The sequence below is a fragment of the Lissotriton vulgaris genome, chromosome 2_1 (genome assembly GCF_964263255.1).
Source record: "Lissotriton vulgaris chromosome 2_1, aLisVul1.2, whole genome shotgun sequence".
In the NCBI taxonomy this organism is placed as follows: domain Eukaryota; kingdom Metazoa; phylum Chordata; class Amphibia; order Caudata; family Salamandridae; genus Lissotriton; species Lissotriton vulgaris.
The window spans coordinates 687,047,502-687,067,960 of NC_141687.1; the positions used below are offsets into that span (position 1 = coordinate 687,047,502).

A 20,459-nucleotide genomic window follows, 5' to 3' on the forward strand; every position below is an offset into this window, starting at 1 on the left:
AGGTCATAGAGATTAGACAAGTGGCGCGGGGCATATCTGACCACTCTCCAATGTGGCTACAGATGGGTAGGAGCCAGAACCAGATAGGTAGAATAGCGCCCATCAGTCCCTGGTAGCTGCCTAATCCCAAAATACGACAGAAAATCACCTTGTCGATCGAGTGCTATTATCAAGAAAACGAGGGGTCCGTGAGATCGGCATGCACGCTCTGGAAGGCATTCAAAACAGTGGTCCGAGGTCAGGCAATCTCACAGATATTGGGGGCTAAAAAGGAAAATACTGCAGAGCTAACGCAACTGGAGGAGGAGATTTTAGCGCTTCAGGGGGAGCTGCTGGGGGACGGAGGTCGGGGGTAGAGCAGAAAACACAAACTTAATCTTAAGAAGGAAGAATGCAAAAGTGTGGCAACAGATAGTGCCAACGCAATGCAGAGGGACATGCTAGGTATGGTGTATGAGTTAGGGGATAAAGCAGGCAAGCTACTGGCGTGGGTGGACCGACATGAGGGTACTAGTTGCTTGGTAATGGAAATAAAGTCTGATGAGGGAGTGATAGTTACTGACCCACAATCGATTGCAAAAGAGTTCGCTAAATATTATGCTAGGATATATAAATCCCATTTGGTCTGCTCAATAGAGGAGCAGCAAGCCCTGCTAGCTGATATTCAGCTGTTGACATTGCAGGAGACAGACAGACAGAGCCTTCATTGACAGTAAACCCATAGTGCAGGTCATCAGGAACCTGCAGTCCGGAAAAGCAATGGGCCCAAATGGTCTCCTGATAGAACTGTATAAGCTAAAGCCCTACAGAATAGCTCCATACCTCAGGGGTATGTACGATGAAAGTCGAGAGGCCGTTCGGCTCCCTCAGGATCAGCAGACTGCCACAGTGGTAGTCATACACATGGAAGGTAAGCCTAGGGAGCAGTGCTCATCATACAAACCTATCTCATTGTTGAATACCGAGGCAAAGATCGTGGCCAATCTGGATTCATGCCTTCAAGAAATACCAACCTAGACCTACGTAAACTCCATGGGGTATTAGGGAGAGTGACAACACTTAAAGTGGAAGAGGCTTTAAATATCTTGGCATATACATCACTGCTGATCCCCGGTTGTATAGTGAACACAACCTTTTGCCTCCTCTGTGTAGCCTCCAAAGCGATGTGGAACATTCGAGGTCTCTCCAGCTATCCCTGCTGGGCAGGGCAGCCCTATTTAAAATGATGTCCTTGCCCCGCTTCCTGTAAATCTTGAAAAACTCGCCAGCTCCTGTCCCTGCAACTTATTTTGTGGAAATAGAAAGAGAGCAAAGAGTCCTCCTCTGGACAGGGGGAATGCCTCGCATAGCACTTACCAAATTGGTGAGGGGTTGGTACGATGGTGGAATTGGACTTCCAGGCATCAGGAGATACTACTGGTAGGAGCAATTGGCGGCAATCAACCAGGGTATACATTGTTCGCAGGCAGACCTGGAGTATCGGATGGATAGATGGCTTTTACCGGTAGGCTCATACACCTGGGCGTTGTACTCCAGACCTGCCAAGTTGAATCTTACTGGACCCACGGCACACTCAGTTCAAGTCTGGCACTCAGCACACAGAAGTCTAGGTTGGGATAACAAAATAGCAGGGGCCAACCCTCAGTGGGACTCGCATTTCTTGGGCACCCTTGGCAACTCTAAAGGATTCAATAGGTGGGGCCTTATCAGAATTTCCACAGTAGGCGATATATGGCAGAATTTTCTACATTACAACAGGAATATGAGTTGGCAGGATTTGAGATATTCAGGTATTATCAGGTGAGGCATGCCCTGAATGCATGTATCCCGTCAGGGAAAACTCTCCTGGAAGCAATGCCATTTGAGGTTGAGGACAGGCTCCTGTATGGCTATATGTCCAATAAAGCAATATCTCTTACCTATCGTAAACGAATCAACCATGTAGCAGATCCCCTTACCCAGCTTCAAGAGAAGTGGACGGCTGATCTGCTAGAATTGGATGATGAGGACTGGATTGAGGCTCTTGCCTCTCCAAAGGAAGTTGCAATCTCATCCAGACTCAAACTTATGCAATTAAAAATCTTGCATAGAGTGCATTATTTGAGGACGGCCCTGGCCCAAATGGGGTAGGAGAAGACTCGGGTTGTAGGAGAATCTGTCAGAAAGAGAGCACATTCCTACATGTTCTGTGGAAATGTGACAACATTCGTTAATATTGGACAACTGTGCTGAGATGTATGACAGAGGTTGTGGGTCAAGAGCTAGGCCTTAAGGCCAGGATGTGTTTGCTTAACATATGGAGGCCGACCGACTTAAGTAGTTAACAGAGATTATGGGTGACCTTGGGGTACTTGATAGTAAAGTGTAACATCGCCAGAATGAGGGGGGCTTGGGAGGCCCCTGACTTAACATCATAGAAGCGAGACATGGACTGGTGCATGTTCAGAGAAAAAACGGCGGATGTTTCTAGAGGGTGTCCAAAGAAATGATCCGGGGTGTGGTCTAAATGGAATACGTAATGCAGAAACATCTGCACTCCCCCTTCTCTCCCTGCCCCTCCTACTCCTAACGATCAAGAGCTAACGGATTAATGTAAACCTGCATACAATAAGAAATAAGAAACTAATATGCTGTTTTAAAACTTGCATTCTATACAGTCATGTGTTTACCAATGTTTTCAATATCATGTACTTATGCAATCACATTGCTATTCTTTAATAAAATGAGTTTAAAATTAAAAAGCGGGGCATGCGTTTTTATATTTTCCAGGTCTTGGTAGTAAAAAACACTTAAATGTGTTTTCCAATAGTACAAGGCCTGTCACTCCAATGGAATAACATTGGCGTTGCCTTGTTACATTATATAAGAGTACTTACTTTCCAAATGGGATGAGATGACCCCTTCAAGTTTGGTGTGTCTGGAATCACAATTTAAAAGCTTATCTTATGGTGAAGTAGGATTTTAAATTGCAATTCTGAATATGCCACTTTTAAAAAGTTGGCATTTTCTTACTTTAGCTTGCTGCCTGTCTCTGATCACATGTCTGAGGTGGGTGACAGTTGGGTTTTGTGCGTTCCACCAAGACATCCACACACAATGGTAGCTTAGGTGTGGTCTGATAGCCAATCTTGACGGGATGGGAGGGAGGAGCTGGACACAGCCACACTTACACCTGAATAGGCTGTGTATTGTCCACACACAAAGGGCTGCATACCCACCTGTAGTGATCCTGGAGCCAGGAGAGGAAGAGAGGGCATCTGTACACATAAAATGCATCTCTTTGAAATCCCACCACTTCAAAAGCACCACTGGGTATAAGACCGGGACCTCAGAGACCACCACTTCAGTACACTTCTGGACCTCCTGAATCTGCATCAGAAAGAGTGAACTGAAAGAACTGCCACTGTGCTGGATTGCTAGACAGCTGGACTGCTGCTTTACTGTACTGACCTGCTGAGATCACTGACAAAATATCGAAGGTTACAAAAGTAAACCGACAAAAATATCGGAGCAAGAATATCGATGCCAAGAATATCGATATCCTATCTACAACATGGTAAGTACAAAAATATCGAAAAAAAAGTATAGATGTCAAAAATATTGTTATTAAAAATATCGTTTTTTTTAGTTAAAAAATATGTAAAATAAACTAAATAATAGTTATAAATAAAATAAACATAGTTAAAAATATTTTATAATGTTTAAAATTCATAAGTAATATATATATATATATATATATATATATACGTTATTAAAACGTTAATTAAACATATACATATAATATATAATGTATATACTTACTTATTAATCAGTTTTAATAATTATTTTAATAGCGTATACATTATTGAAAAATATTATAAATTACAAATACCTCTATACACGTAAAACAATAACATACATCCAAATTAAATAAGTATGTATAACAAATTAATAAAATGTAATTTGCTTTTAATATTTTTAAAATTAATTATATACTACATTACCTAAAATAATACAAAAAATATTAAAAAGAGTAGGGAATAAAACCACTTTTCCAACTCCAAAAAAAACAAAGTAAGGAAAATGTCGGATAGCGTTGGGCTTAAAATTATTATTCCCACTCCAGAGAGTGCAACAGTAGATAAAGTGTTGGATAGCGTAGGGGTATAAATTACTATTCCCACTCAAGAGAGTGCAACAGTGGATAAAGTGTTGGATAGCGTAGGGGTAAAAAATACTATTTCCACTCCAGGGAGTGCAACAGTAGGAAAAGCTTTGGATAGCGTAGGAGTATAAATTACTATTCCCACTCAAGAGAGTGCAACAGTAGGGAAAGTGTTGGATAGCGTAGGGGTAAAAATTACTATTTCCACTCCAGAGAGTGCAACAGTAGGGAAAATGTTGGATAGCGCAGGGGTAAGAATTACTACTCCAACTCCAGAGAGTGGAACAGTGGGGAAAGTCTTGGATAGCATAGAGGTAAAAATTACTATTCCCACTACAGAGAGTGGAACCGTAGGGAAAGTGTTGGATAGCGTAGGGGTAAAAATTACTATTCCAACTCCAGAGAGTGCAACAGTAGGGAAAGCGTTGGATAGCGGGGGTGAAAATTACTATTCCCACTCCAGTGAGTGCAACAGTAGGGAAAGCGTTGGATAGCGTAGGGGTAAAATTTCCTATTCCCACTACAGTGAGTGCAGCAGTAGTGAAAGTGTTGGATAGCGTAGGGGTAAATATTACTATTCCAACTCCAGAGAGTGCAACAGTAGGGAAAGTGTTTGATAGCATAGAAGTTATAATATAAATAAAACATAAAAAAATAATTAATGAATTAATTATTAAATAATTCTAAACTATTTACAAATACCAATAAATAATTATTAAAAACATAATTACCAATGCATAATTAATTAACAATATATTAATAATAAATACCAATACATATTAATTAATAAATATTAATTACCAAATGATACATATTGAACAATAAAAATAACGTATTAATTATTAAAACCTGTTTACCAATTAACACATATTGAGCAATTACATGAGTTTTTATAGCAAAAATAAAAAGTATGAAACATTAATTGCCAATTAATTATTACTTATTTATATATTAATTACATGTATCAATAAATAATATTTAATACTATTTAATGACCAATTAAGGATAGCATAACAATAAATACATTTTCATACCCAAAAAATTATAATTTAAAATAATTACCAGTTAATAATTAATGTCCAATAAATCAATTATCAATACCCAACAATATATTTAATAATTACTTAATTAGATTCCAATTATTTCCAAACTATTCCCCTATAAACGGACAACACACTCCAATATTAAAATAATACATAACATAATTATCAATTAATCAATTAATAAAAATAAATTACCAATTAATAATAATTCGTTACCAATTATTAATTAATTAAAAATAATACATTTATCAATACCAATTAATTAAAATAAAGTATTGCCTAGTTACAATTAAATTACTTCCCACCCTATTCCCCTATAAACCCAATACCCGCTACTGTACTTAAACAAAAAAAATAATTGTAATAAATGTATAATTCCTAAAAATTCATAATTAGTTTAGTATAATTAAATTACGTCCCACCCTATTCCCCTATAAACCCACAACCCGCTACGGTACTAAAACACAAAAAGAACTTAAAAAAACATCATTAACATACACAAATTGTATACATTTATTTTAAAACAAGTAGAACACTTAACAAAACACATTTAACACATACATAATAAATACATTAAAAAAACATAACATAATATAAATATCGATATTAGTAACATCTATATTAGTAACATCAATATATTTGATATCGATATTACTAACTTCGATGTTACTTACATCGATATAAAAAATGTGATATTACTTACCTTAGGGTCGATATTCTTAACATCGATATTCTTAAAATCGATATTCTGTCCCTTCAATATTGTCACCTTGATATTAGCGTGGGCCGATATTTAATTTTCGATATTTTGACAGCTCACCGACCTGCTGCCCTCTTGCATTGGTGAGAAGGGATGGACTTACATCACTTGCACCCATAACTCAGAATGGCTCCAAGGGAAAGCTGGCTGGCCTCTTGATGTGAAGTTTGAGGGACATAAAAGACTTCCAACCACCATGCTTTTGCACCTGGACTCCATCATCTTTGAGCCTGCCCTGCCAAGTTGTGCCATCCCAGTCCTGGACCCTTGGAAGTGGGCCTGATGTGCTTGCTTCAGCAGAGCACTCTCATATCTGTTGACGCAGCCACAAGAATTAGGCTGAAGCTCTGCATCGCAGCACCCCGATCATGGGAAACGATGCATCACTGCTGCATGGATCGGCACTAGCGCATCTTCTCGTCTGCACCACCCATCCTTGATGCTGATGCAACCAGGATTAAGGCACTTTTGTTCAGCAGGCCTCACTGGATTCCTGTACCTGGCCAGTGCTCCAGCGTGATTGGCCTGAATGTTTTAATTGTGTCCCGATTCAGCGCGACCAGATATCCCAAGTGCTATTTTACAGTTTATTCTTTAAATATTGTTGTTTTGGTCTTGTTTTATTTACAAAAATGATCTCTATTTTGCTACACTGGTGTGGGATCTTTTTGGGTGGTGTTTTTGCTGTTTTTACTGTTCGAAATGTTGCACAAATACTTTATTCATTCCCTTCAAGCTCCTAGAGGCTGAGAAAAGGTTAATTTTGGCTAAAAAGCACATTTATTTGCTTTTTTTTACATCGTGCTTTTGCAGAAAATCTGCCTATTACTTCCTCGTTCTTCAGATATTTAGGAAGTAATGTTGTCATAATTGGGTTTGTTGAGTGTATATAATTGGGTGCATGTAAGTACTTGCTAGTATATTTGAAAAAAAAAACAAATGAGTGTCACTAATTTTCTTTCGATATAGTCAAGCCCTGTACCTGTCTTCCCCTCAGTCTAGATTGTGAAGGACCAGTTGAAGTTCTACAAGCTCTTGGTGGTCAAAGACTTTCTGGAACAGTATTTCGTTTTTCATTCGGTTTTTCTTACATTGTGAGGAGACACTTTTTGGGCAATCATGTACTATATAAAACCACATTTAGTCATTCATTCTGCTGTGATTTTTAGTAACAACCACATAAGGCAAAACAACTTAATATGTAACAATTTCAAAGTTAGTGCTTGTTATTTTTTGTTTACCTTTAGTGATGTGACAAGAGATCCATGGAATAAGTGCTGATATGTTTGTGAAGATCCCAGGTGATCCTCTGTGGTCTCGCATTTTGAAAAGATTATCATACCAGCTGCGAGCACACCCTAGCCCCCAAGAGACCACTCCAACTACAACTGGGGTGCCATGCCTACGCCTGCAGATAAACGGGCCACCAGAATCCCCCTGCATGAGAAAAAGCAAGCTTTGATAAGAAATAATGTGCTTGAGGATTAGCCAGACAGTATTCTGTTCTTGTCATGTCATTCTTACACTAATATGATTATTTTATGTCAAAAGTACAAATAAAATCAGTTCCAATAAGAGGAGGAGAAGCATGTATATTTGTTATGCAGTATGAACATTACTCCCTTGCTTCTGCTTACTGGTGTGGGTCCACACCGGGTAAACCTCGGTGCAGTGTTTCCGCACCCCATAATCCCACTCGCTGTATCATTAGACCACTACCAATTGGCTGAAGTTGTATTCCCCAGAGCATACTAGTCTGGCCAACTCGTACTGAGGACCTAAACCTAAGATTGTGCATACCCTTTGTAACGTTACTTCGTGGACAATAATCAGTGGTCAATGTATGCTGTTGCTGGAACTATAACATCTAGCACAGACCTTACATTAATAAACAGTATTCTTAAAAGTTATGCTTTTAAGGTAGCAGTTTTCCATTTATATATTTAAAATGTATTTCATTAGTCTTCTTTGTATTAGATAAAATATAGGATTTGATGGCATCACATCCTATTAACAGATGCAAGGTGTTGAAAAAAGTGAGCATATATAACATTAGGGTTTACTCAGCGCACAGTTGTAAGCCATTTATTGTATCTACGCAGATTTCCATTGTAAAGCAAAGAAGGAAGTTCTGGGAATCCAGTGACCTAAACATTCAAATGTTCTGCGCAGAGTGGCCTATTTACCGGCTGTATAATGCAGGATGCTGGGCAAGGGAGGAATAAATTAGATTTTCAATTTATGTCCTGAATATCATGTGCAAGTGAGTCACAGTCTGAGGTGAAAGTAGAGATCAATGATAAAGGAGGGGGAAGAGTAAGAAAGTCAAATTACACGGCACAAGAAAAGGAATAGTGGAAATGCTGTGCTATGGTCATACCATTTGTGAGAAATTGGGTTGTTGGTTAAAGCCGGTGAAACTCTACTGAAGCAACAGGCACGATCCTTGTCAGGGTGAACCACAATAAGTCACTAAATTAACCTCTTCTTAACCCTCTGATGGCTTGGCACAAAAGCGGTCAGGCTTAACTTTAAGACAAAGTGTAAGTATTGCACCGAAAGGCAAAACATGCCACTCGAGGCTATTTGGTCATGCTAGACCGGGTGAAAGTCACAAGTTCAGGCTGACATCAATAGAGCGGGGACTGGATACAGGGTTTAGGTTTGTCCTGCTGAAAAAGTTACCTTTCAAAGTCTAGCACAAATAGTTCCATTTGCGGTGGAGGAGGCTGCAAGAAGCAGAGAGAGTGTTGCTGATGGCCATCGCTGTAGCCTGAAGTGCAGATCTCACATTGCTTGTAATTTCTGGTGGTCGCTGTAGTGTGAAGAGTCTGGTTCACTGGAGTTGTTCAACTTACATGTTAATCCATTAGTCAGATCAGTACATTCTCTTAGTCTTTTATTTATGACCTACTTTGATGATGCACAAATTAATTTTAATATTGTTCATTCTTGGGCGGAGTGGCCAAGCCAAAGACTGTGATGGCCACGTAGGCTTGGAGCTCCGCCACAGACTCCGTAGGATGCGTTATGGTGGCTTGAATGGTGATCCGGCACCCTGAGGCACCGTTTACGGTGTAAAAGAATTGGTGCAGCTCAAACAGGCGAGAACGGCCAGATGGTGGATCATGGCATGAATCGGTGCCGACCTGTGGCTGCGGGACGTGGTGAGGCCTAACTCCACGAGGAAAGACAGGCCTCGAATGGCGGAGTGGCTGTAGTGCGGAACTGTGTGACCACCAGGGGCTGCCTCCGGACAGCAGACGCAACACGGTGAGGGATTGCAGGGGATTGGGGGGCTTGCTCCATCAGTAGCGGTCACATGCATCCCCTGAAGCCCCATGGCGACAGGGGCCATGGGCGGGCTTGGGGATTGGCCCCCCAGCCGAGTACTCTGCGCTGCTGAGGCCTCCCCCCTTGGGTATGCCACCGTCCACCTGGCTCCTGTCCCGCTACTGCACGGAGACAGGGGAGGCTCCCCTCCTGCCCCCTTCCCTCTCACTCATCCTAGCACGCCACAGGGAGACCTGTGGAGGCTCAGGAGGCCATGGCGCAACCTGGTGTATGAATACGGGCCATAGGCAATATATACAACAGTCGTACCACTGCCATAAAACGCTCCAGCATTCCCTACCTTGCCATGGTAGCAAACAAGAAGGGCCACTCAAGGGAATCGAAGGCTTTCTCAACGTCAAGGAGGACAGTGGCGCAGGAACCGGCTGGGAGATCCTATCCAGCGTGGTGAACAGGGTTCGATTGTTAAGGGTGGTGCACTTCTCTGGGATAAAGCCAGACTGTGCTGGGGATATCAGTTTCTATACAATCAAAGCGAGCCTAGAAGCTAGTACTTTGGCCAACATTTTATTATCAAAATTCAGGAGCGAAAGGGGCCGGTCCGAACTACATCTTAATGCATCCTTCCCAGGTTTAGGCAGCAGGATTATAACAGCTTCTCTCATAGTGGGTGGAAGCTCTCCAAGGTCAATGGCCTTCTGATACATATCAATAAGATGGAGTACTAGCAGGCTCCTATATTTTTTATAAAAACAACCTGTGAAGCCGTCTAGCCCTGGAGCTTTAGTCCCATCCAACGCATTGATATCATCAGTGACATCATCCTCTATGAATGGTTGTGCTAGAAACTCTTGGTGGGCTTTATCCATCCAAACAAGTGAGACCTCATTAAGGTAATCACTATAGGCAGAAGGGTGGTTGGTGGTTTCTGAAGTGTACAGGTCGATATAATACTTGAGCACCTCTCTCAATACCCCTACATTACCTGTGGTCCGCTCGCCACCATCCACGCTATGTTCCGCTATATAGGTGGGCCTGCGAGTCTGCTGCATCAACTGGGCTAATGTTCTGCCAGTCCTTTCACCCTCCCCATACCGTCGAGCGACTGCATATTTACAGAGAAAATGTGCTTCACATTCCGAGGCCACACAGAACTCTACCAAAAGTGCTGCACATCTATGTAGGTTGGCAGATCTGCTGTGACTGCTGCACTGTCCAGCTCCCCAAGCTGTGCTTCTATATTCGCTAACGTGTGCCGCTGAGCTCTGAGCATCCTGGCGTTCCTAGAAATACATACCCCCTTGCATAGGCCTTAAAGGCCTCCCACGGGGTAGCCTTAGACTCCACTGTCCCAGCATTAATTGTGAAATTTTCTACTATTGCTTCCCCAAGCTCAGCCACAAAGACAGGATCTCTCAAGGCCATGTCTGGGAAGCGCCACGGTCGCTCCACACCCCCCTGCCCTAGGGACGAGCACTTTCACTATAATTGGGGAATGGTCCGATAGTGTACGCGGGAGATGTGTAACCTCATTGACCTACAGAGCAACCCCAGCCAACAAGCACCAGTAATCCAACCGCATCCAGGTATTATGAGGCGCAGAATAGTGAGTATACCCACTAGGTCATCACAGTGGTACCTCCATGCATACACCAACCCAAACCTTTCAATAGTGTCCAGCACTACTCGTTGAGCCCTTGGCTTCGTGGCGATGGCATGCGCCGTGCTATCACGCCCCACCCCATATTAACACAGTCTGCCCTCATGTGCACTATACGTTCATGGACCCACTAAAAAACTTGAGGTCATCAACATTCGGGGAATAGATATTGACAAAAAGTACTGAATGATAAAGCATGGTGCCCTTCACCAATAAATAGCGATCTCCCCCCATCCTAACAAACCTACTCCTCCCGAAAGGGCACCTGTTTGTGTGTCAACACCGCCAACCCTCTAGCATAGGTGCTGTATCCTGCAAAGTATTAATGAGGCCCCCATCCCACCGCCAGTGGTGTCTTAAAATGTTGTGCAAGGTGAGTTTCCTGTATAAACGCAATGTCCACATGGAATTTTTGCAAGTAATTTGACACCTACCTATACTTACAGGCATTATTTAAACCCCTAATGTTCCAGTTCATTAGCACCACACGAGCCTCCGCAACAACTTTATTCGCCATTGTCTAAGTCCTGTGTTTCTGTCACACTAATGTTAGGACTACTTGAGCAACACTGCAACTGTAATGTGTGATAAGAACATGCTGCAAACATTGACCAATGAGTCCAAAAAAAAACTCCCACCACCCATCCCCCACACCCACCTTAGGGTGAAAGTCCCCATCCCGTAACTCCATATTAATGGGATCATACAAACAGAAACAGATCACACTGTAAATCAACACTATTCGATGTATGTGCAACTGCAATGGGGGAGGGGTGGCTACACCCCACCACTACCCCTATTATTGGCACAAAAAGGCCTGCATAGTAGCATATAGTATGTCTATGGTGGCACACTCACATGCACACAGGCACTCATCTAAAGCGGTGTAGCACAAGTAGTGGGAACATAACCTTGTACTACTGCGGTGCTGAGAAGTAGGCACATTTTACCTAGCTAGCAGTAAATAAGTGTGCACTAGCGCCAGACTCTGGTATGTCCTGAGTATGCTGTGGAGATGTCGCATCTTGCTTCCTTGCTGCATTGGAGTATCCCTGGCAGAACTCTTGCGTATCATGGGGAGAGTCAAACACCTGGGACCGTCCATCGATGTCCACCTTCAGCCTTGCTGGGTATAACATCCCGTAACGCAATCCCATCTTCCGTAGGGCTGCCTTCACATCAGTATATTTCCTACGGGCGCCCTGGACCATGGCCGTAAAGTCCGGGTATAGGGATATGTTGGAGCCCTGACACTCCAGCCGGCCCTTCTCAAGCGCCAGTCGGAGAGTGCTGTCCCTATCCCTAAAATTTAGAAGCCGGGCTATGATGGGTCTTGGAGGGCACCCATGATACGATGCGCTCCCTTTCGACCACGAAAGTGGTGGTAAATAATTTGCCTCCAAGCATGTCCGTTAAGAGGGTTTCCTCAAAGTGATTCAGTTGCCCTGTGTTGGTGGATTCCGGCACCCCCATAATTCGGATGATGTTTCTCCGCCCACAAGCTTCCAAATCCAAATTTTTCATAGCCACTGATTTAAGGTGCTTCTCCATCCTCTCAAGTCTCTTGGTTGTCTGGGCTGTGCCGTCCTCCAGATTAGAGATCTGCCCCTCCTTCACTGTCAAATGGCCCTCCTGCGCATCCAATCTGGCCCCCATGGAGTCCAGCCTCCTGTCAAGGGCCTCAAATCTGGTGTCTAGGGGCTCTGAACTCAGCCCTCAATTCAGCCAGCAAGTTGTCGGGCCCCACCGGGTTATTCGTGGACGTCTCACCTCCCTCTGCCATAGTGAGCTGTTGTGCAGATGTGCCCGGGCCAGGTGGCTTGAAAGGCAGGGTGCTCTGTTTGGGGTCCTTGCGCCCCATTCCCCTCATCGCTGACACGCTGGACCCCAGCCGCGGCGGAACAACCCATGACAGTCGCCCGGTCCACAGGATAGCCTCCCTGAGGTGAACAAGTCATACCACAGCCCTGCGCTGATCAAGGCCACGGGACCTATATTACAGCAGGGGCCACCCATGAGATATGATGCGGCAGTTGAGTCCCCTCAGCCAACAAGGCCACTGCCCTTAGCTCGCACAACGATTCCACTGTTATTGCCATGCTGGTGGTCCCCGGGGGCAGAGGGTTCACTCGCCCACCTTGGAATTATCACAGCAGGCGGCCACCAACGTCATGAGGTAGGAATGTGTAGGAATTGGGCTCTATGCAGAATACCCTTTATGCAGCAATCATTGTATCTCCTGGGGCCGGCCACATCCTCGAGGCGACCCGCTCCACAGCAAATCCCAATCAGTCACGGGGGAGAAGGGAGGCAGTCATGCAGAGGTTAAATAATAAGATCCCCAGAACTGAATTACCATTGTGGGCCAGGAACCAGGCATCTACGGGTGCTGCCACAGGGGAGGAGGAGGGCCACTGCAGGCAACACTGATCACAGCCGGGTGGCCGACACCCAAACCCGCGGCCCCTATCGCTGTAGGGCTTTTGTAGGATCCACATCAAATACTCTCAGGAAACATGAAACGTTGTAGAATCCACTTTTTTAGGTTTCTAGTACAGAGACCCCATCCAAGACCTGGCAACTGTCATCTGCAGCTTCCTGGAGTGTCAACGACCCGGTACCAGTGGAGTAAGCTCCTACCCTCCTCCCACATCACCCGCTTACCGCAATCTTTCTCTGTCCTGCAGCTGCTCCCTGCAATCCGCGCTGCCACTCTCCCACTCCGGACAGTGCAGTAATCAAGGCCCCGGCTTGCCTCGTGGCCGCAGGCCCCACCGCTACCATCCAGGGCGATTGGCGCCGATCTGCACCATGAGTCGCTGGTTGCTTGGCTTCCCCACCATTCGCTGCACCATCACCTCCCCTGCCTCTAGGACGTCAGAGGGATCATGCAAACACCATTATGCTGCCACAACAGGTCCTACGAGGGGAATCAGTGGCAGAGCACCGAACCTACGCGTCCATCACGGTTGGCGGCTTGGCCACGCCCCACAATCTATGCTGATGACATTATTCTTTATGTTTGGCACCCGGATGATAACTTAACAATGTTGCTCTGGGAGGTGACAAGGTATGACACTAAATCGGGTCTCCCTACAAAATGGGAGGAGGCGGAGGTGCTCCAACTGACCATTGCAGCCTGTACTAGAATGGTAGATTGCCCATTGATCATGGCCTAGTGGTCGAGAAACCGGAAGGCAATATAGACCGTAGGTAGCAATTGCCCTTGTCAATGACTGGGAGGATAGCCATAATTAAAATGGTGGTGCTGCCGGAATATTTGTACCTCTTCCTAAACATCCCCATACCGCTAAATAATAGCTTTTTCTCCAACCTACACACGTTGTTAACGCGATTGGTGTGAGAGGGGAGTGTTTGGTGTACCGAATCAGCAGATCTATTATTTGGTGGTGCAGGCGATTTTCGCGTGACACTGGTATTGTGGAAAGAGACAGATCCCATACTATAGGCCTGAGGCTGATTTGGTGCTACTGTCCAAGCTCAACACCCTGTTGCCACAATGGTTCCCCCAGGACCCGCAAGAGATCCAGACAGTGTCCACGACTAGCTGGGCATGGCATAGGTTACATTGTGTGAAAAGGGCTCGTGTGTTATACTCCCCTGTGTTGTCACTTGCAGGCAATGGTTGGGTTCGCATCCTACAGGAGACATTAGTGAAACATACTTTGGCCAAATTTCAGATGCTCACATTTGTTGATTTGTTCCCTGGAGGGCTATCTTCTTGCGCACTGACGACCTGCGTCTTTGTACTGCTACTATGATGGACCATTTTGTGCTGCTGGGAGTGCAGCAGGCGTTGTGCACCACTATGGATAGTTATCCTTTGGAGCCCCCTGACTTTACTATTTTAACAGGGGTTATTAAGAGTTGGGATGGGAGCCATTTAGTGGCCCGGCTCTACAGGGACGCAGTGGCACTGCTTCCAAGTCATGATGCGGGTGTGCGGGTGTGCGGGTGGCATGGGAGCGAGACCTTGGCTACCCTTTGATGGATGTACAGTGGGGTCGGTGTTGTTCACAAACGTGCAGAGTGTCTCCTAACCACTGGCATAAACTGCTCCATTGTAAGCTTCTGTGGAGGGCATACATGAACCCTAGTAAATTGCATTGTATGGACCCATCGCACCCACACGCTTGCCCAAGGTGCTGATCTCCGGAGGCCGACTTCGCACACATGACTTGGACATGCATTAGAATAGGAGATTATTGGAGGTCCATTTTTGGGGAGGTATCTAAGATGGTGGAGGCCGAGATTGCGCCATTTCTGCTTCTGGCATTGTTGGGTTATGTCCATGATCTTCCCATGTCCAAGCGCTGCTTTGTTGCCATAGCGTTCCTTATTGCTAAGCGAGAAATAGCCCTTAAATGGGCTTGCGCCCAGACTCCCACACTTAATGCATGGCTTCATAGTATGACCTATTGTAATACCACTAGCGAAATGTATGCACAGTTGCAGCCACCGGCTTCTTGACCTGTAGACATTTGGCAACAGTTTCGAAACCATCTATTAGCAGCACAGGTTGGCACCACTACCCCCTCTCAGGAGTAACCTGTGTCTACAGGACCTGCAAACCTGTAAAAACACTACCAATGTGTGTGTCCCATCTCCTTTCCTCAACCTCAATGTATTCATTAACTGTTACTCAGGGGAAATTGCTAGTGTACAACCTATACCTGATGCTGTATTGGAATAGTTTTATCAGCATTTAGATGCGCTGTCGTGTATGACATTGTAGTTTTTTCACCTATATTGCTCCACTGTATTGTACTGCTCTTTATATTTTTTCTTTATTGTTTTGTTATTTGGAAAATTAAATAAAACAATTAAAAAAAAAGAATATTGTTCACTCTTCAGGCAGTTCTTGCTCTACATTTAAGCATTACCTCGTAACTGTTGTCAATTGAGTGAACTATAACTTCTTGAAAAAATACACAGCCAACACTTCAATAGTTCTTCTGGGCAAAGAGATGTTCTCCTTGTCCTCCAATTGGTGGCAAGAAGCACTGGGACCACGATCTCTCCTACCTTTGTGACTTCTAGTTTGACCAAAAGCTTACATTACCAACTAAAATGATCAAACTGAGTATACTTGCTGCTATACAAATTCTATGAAAGATCTGTCCCTTCTTAGCCAGATATTTGGTATGGTTTCATAACCTTGATGTTATCAGGGTTGGACTATTGCAGTGCTCTGTATTTAGCACGGCCTCTCAGATTGCACTCCCACGTTCAACACATTCAAAGCTCTGTTGTCCAAGATATCACTTGAAATATACATATATTAGTACTCAGATGATGCTGGACCTTAAACAGTGGAATATGAATAGCACCAGCATTAAACAAACATATACATACTTCTTAGATCACGCTAAACGATGATTGTGGCTTCACTCAATGACCTGATCGTTTTACATTTACATTTATTTAACGGCATTTCAGATCCTTAAAAGTGCTGCATTGACATTCTGTTATCTGACTATTTCTGGCAGGCAGTCTAAAAGGTAAAAGGAGCTGGAGGATCTCTTTGAGTATAGTGGTACATGCAGCGAAGTCTAACGGTACAACATTTGGAGGTGGTAGGTCTGTTACACAATCCATGGTTGACGAAAGACTAAGGCAACCTATGTGGAATACGCCAACGTGTGTAACTGTTGTTCAGTAATTAAAGCCTGGTTGATTAAAATAAAATGCTGTGGAAGGTGTCTTTTCCAGACCAGCAGGTACTTATTGCGACGTGTTCATAGGAGAATGAAAAACAATATTATTGCATCACAAAATGTATAAATGGGACTCTGAAAACCGTTGCTACAGCTACAGGAATCTCTTGATGTTTATAAACAATGTACCATGGCACGAGGAGCTCCTTTAAAAGATTGTAGAGGATTTCAGCATTTAGTGATGGGTTTTGGGAGGCACTTCATGGCATAATTGAGAGTGTTCATTGACGTTTGTTTGAGATGTATAAGCACAAAATGACTCTGTTAATATTCCGTTCAGATTGCAGTACCACAACAGAGGCTGGTGATACAGATGTTTTGGGATAATGCAGATGAACTTCTAATGCTGATATAGGTTGACAAATGTCTTATGTAGATGTTCTAAACTGTGATGATACAGATGGTAACTGGCAATATTTATTGAATCTTGCAGACCCGAAAAGAAGGAAGGTAATGTTTCTTGGGCTTCGCATGTTTCTGATACAACCATAACATGTCACTCTGTGGTAGGCAAATTGTTGTGCAGGAGACAAAGAGCGAGAAACAGAGAGAGAGAGAGAGAGAGAGAGAGAGAGAGAGAGAAAGAGAGAGAGAGTAAGAGAGAGTGAGAAATAAAGAATATATGTGTGGACTTGTGTGGGCGTGTGAGTATGTTTATAAGTGTGTGTTTGATTAGACTTAAAAAGAAAGGGGCATATTATCAAGGGCCATTTTGCCGCTTTTTTGGCTTTAAAAGCCAAAAGAGCGGCGACAATGACATCGCCCTATCTGCAAGGGGATGCTAACATACACTAGGGCATGTTAGCACCCCTTTTCCCGACGAATCGCTTTCCATCTTTTTCCCGACGCCTCTCTAAAGAGATGCAAATTGGGCGTCACTGGGCAGTACTCCTTGTAAGTTATCGCTGATGTGCACATCGCGATATTTACAAGGAGGCCCACACATTTTAGCAGACGTTAGTTTTTGGCATAAACCACGGTTTTCGCCAAAAACTAACGTCTGCTAAAATGCTGACTTAGGTATACTTACTGTTGGGGGTGGATTATGCTGATTATGCTGTAACACAAAGTTTTAAAATACTAAGTGTGGTATGCGCTCTAGTCGACGGACGCTTACGCGATGACGCGTAACGCCGTAGGCTAGAGCGGATAGGCGCGCATGCGCACCAGGACTAAGCAGAAGGCGCGAAGGACAGAAACGGCAGTTGGCGACCGGAGCTTGAGGCAGTTAGACGCTCGGCGCCCTTAGCTCTTATTTACTACTGTTGAAATTAAATAAACGTGAGTGCTTCACTACACATGACTCAGTGTATCCTGTGGGGGAGAAGAAGGACTTTACAGTGGCGACGAGGCTGAGATCTGGACTCCACCAGGTGCAGCGTACTGGAATAGGAAGTAAGAATAAACCCCAGCGAGGCACAGGTCCTACAAGGAAGAGCAAGGGCGTGGCAGCAGCGCAGCAGCTCGGCAAGGAACAGAACCCCAGCCTCCCAAGGCAGGTTAGTGCGACCCAAGACCCCAGGAGCCCCCAGGCAGCAACCTGGCAACCAAGGGAGACACCCCCAAGCTAGAGGAAGGGGGGAAGGCAGCTCAGACAGCGCCCACTACGAGGGACAATACCCCAGGTAGCCCAAGGGGCCAAGGTGACACGGCAGAGAACGCGGGAGCGTCCGGTGAGCCTACCCAAAGGGCCCAGGAAGGAGGACCTAGAGGTGAAGCCAGAATGGCGAGTCAAGCGTCAGCCCTAATGGCGCCCGTCCCGTTCCTAACCAGACCTGGTGAACCCCAATTAAAATGGGAAGACTGGAAAGAATATTTCCTCAATTACATTGAGGCTCTGGAAGACGAGAGTGAAGGTGAATACAAACCCGAAAGGAAGAAGAGACTGTTGCTCCACAACTTAGGCCCAGAAGGGGTAAGGGTGTTTAAGAACCTGGTGCCCAAAGAAAGGGGTGCAGATGAGACGGACGTCTTTGTGAATGCATTGGACGACCTGGACAGCCATTACCGCCCAGCAGTTTGCGTCTCGATAGACCGCTATAACTTCCAACAGAGGAAACAAGAGGCGGGGGAATCCATTGATGACTATGTGGCAGCTCTTCGCCGGCTTGCAATCACGTGTAGGTACGGAAACCTGCAGGATGAATACATCAAAGACCAAATTGTAATGCACACCACCAGCAGAGCAGTCCAAGACAAGCTATGGGCGATGAATGAGACAACCCTGAAAGAAGTAGTGGCGATGGTCAAGAAGGCGGAAATGTCGAAGAGAGGCGCAGACGCGGCAAAAAGGGAGAGCGGGCCGAGACAAATGATCAACAAGATCGACGAGGCACCACAATCCAGCAAGCCCAAAAGCGCCTACGGAGACCCGAGGAAGGACACAAGAGGGTCTGGGAAGCAGATGTCTCGCCCCAACCAGGGGACAAAATTCGCATGCTACAGATGTGACAGTGCAGCGCACACGGCCCAGGACAGGCGTTGCCCCGCGTTTCGTGCCAGGTGCTCATTCTGTGGGTTGACTGGACACTTCGAAAAGGTCTGTAGGAAGAAAGGGTCGAAGTCCACGGTCAAGTGCATCGACGCAGCCACGGCCAACGTGAGTGAAGAAGAAGACCCAGAGGAGGATGACCTGGTGCTGTGCATTGAGGATCAAGTGCTGGATGTATCCGGAAAGCGCAGGGATAAGCCCCGCACCGACATGCTCATCGGGGGCGTCAAGGTACATGTAGCCGTGGATTCAGGGTCCCCATGGACCATCGTGCAAAGGTCGATATGGGAAGAGGACTTCGCGCCAGTCATAGGACCCGACCTGTGGCCACCGGACATCAGACCCATCTCGTACACCGAAAATTCCATCCCACTGGTCGGATGCAGGGACTTGGAGTTCGAATTCAGAGGACGGGTGGCCACGTGCACCCTGTATGTAGCGGAGAAGGGCCCATCGGTACTCGGATGGAGAGACGCAGGTGATCTGGGCATCATACTCAATCCCGGAGGGAAAGAACAGATCTTACTAACGGACGAATGGCCCCTCTCGAAGGAGGAAGACTGGAAGGCAGCATACCCCAAAGTTTTCGAGGGCACGGTAGGCAAACTACACAAGTTCGTGCATAAAATGGTTCTTAAGGAGGGAGCAGTACCAGTAGTGCATAAGGTCCGGAACATACCGATATCCACGAGTGAGGCGGTGCGCCAGGAACTACGGAAGTTAGAAGAACTAGATATCATCGAGCCAGTGGACAGTGCGGAATGGCTATCGCCCTTGGTGGTAGTTAAAAAGCCCAATGGAAAGGTTAGGCTCTGCGTGGACCTGAGGGAGCTCAACAAAAATCTCATTGTGGAAAGGTTCCCGCTCCCCAGGATAGAGGAGATGCTAGCAAGGACAAAAGGCATCAACCATTTTTCTACCATAGACCTCACGTCTGCATACTACCAGATAGAATTGCACCCGTCGAGCAGGAAGTACACAGCCTTCATTACGCCCTTTGGATGATTCCAATTCAAGAGAATGCCCTTTGGCCTGGCATCCGCTGCGGCCGTTTTCCAGAAGTTGATGCACAGGTTGTTTAAAGACATCTCGGGAGTGCAATATTTCCAAGACGACATCCTAGTGATGGGCTCCGACAAGGGTGAGCACGACAAAAAACTGCATCAAGTGCTAGGAGTGCTGCAAAGCAAAGGCATGACGGCGGAATGGAGCAAGTGCAGAATTGGGTCTCGCTCAGTGACCTACCTAGGGCACGAGATAGGAACGCATGGCATCTCGCTGAAGGAGCAAAATGTGAAGGCGATAAAAGACGCCAAGGCCCCAACAACT

General features: G+C 45.2%; 1 protein-coding gene across 2 annotated transcripts in view; it reads right to left on the minus strand.

The window, feature by feature from the left end:
• Positions 1–20,459, minus strand: part of OVCH2 (ovochymase 2) — a 1,017,769-nt gene that overhangs the window by 485,620 nt on the left and 511,690 nt on the right. For both annotated transcript variants that reach the window (XM_086955909.1, XM_086955910.1), the window contains exon 7: positions 7,189–7,384. In XM_086955909.1, coding sequence (XP_086812035.1) covers positions 7,189–7,384 — 196 coding nt within the window. The remainder of the gene's footprint in view (positions 1–7,188; positions 7,385–20,459) is intronic.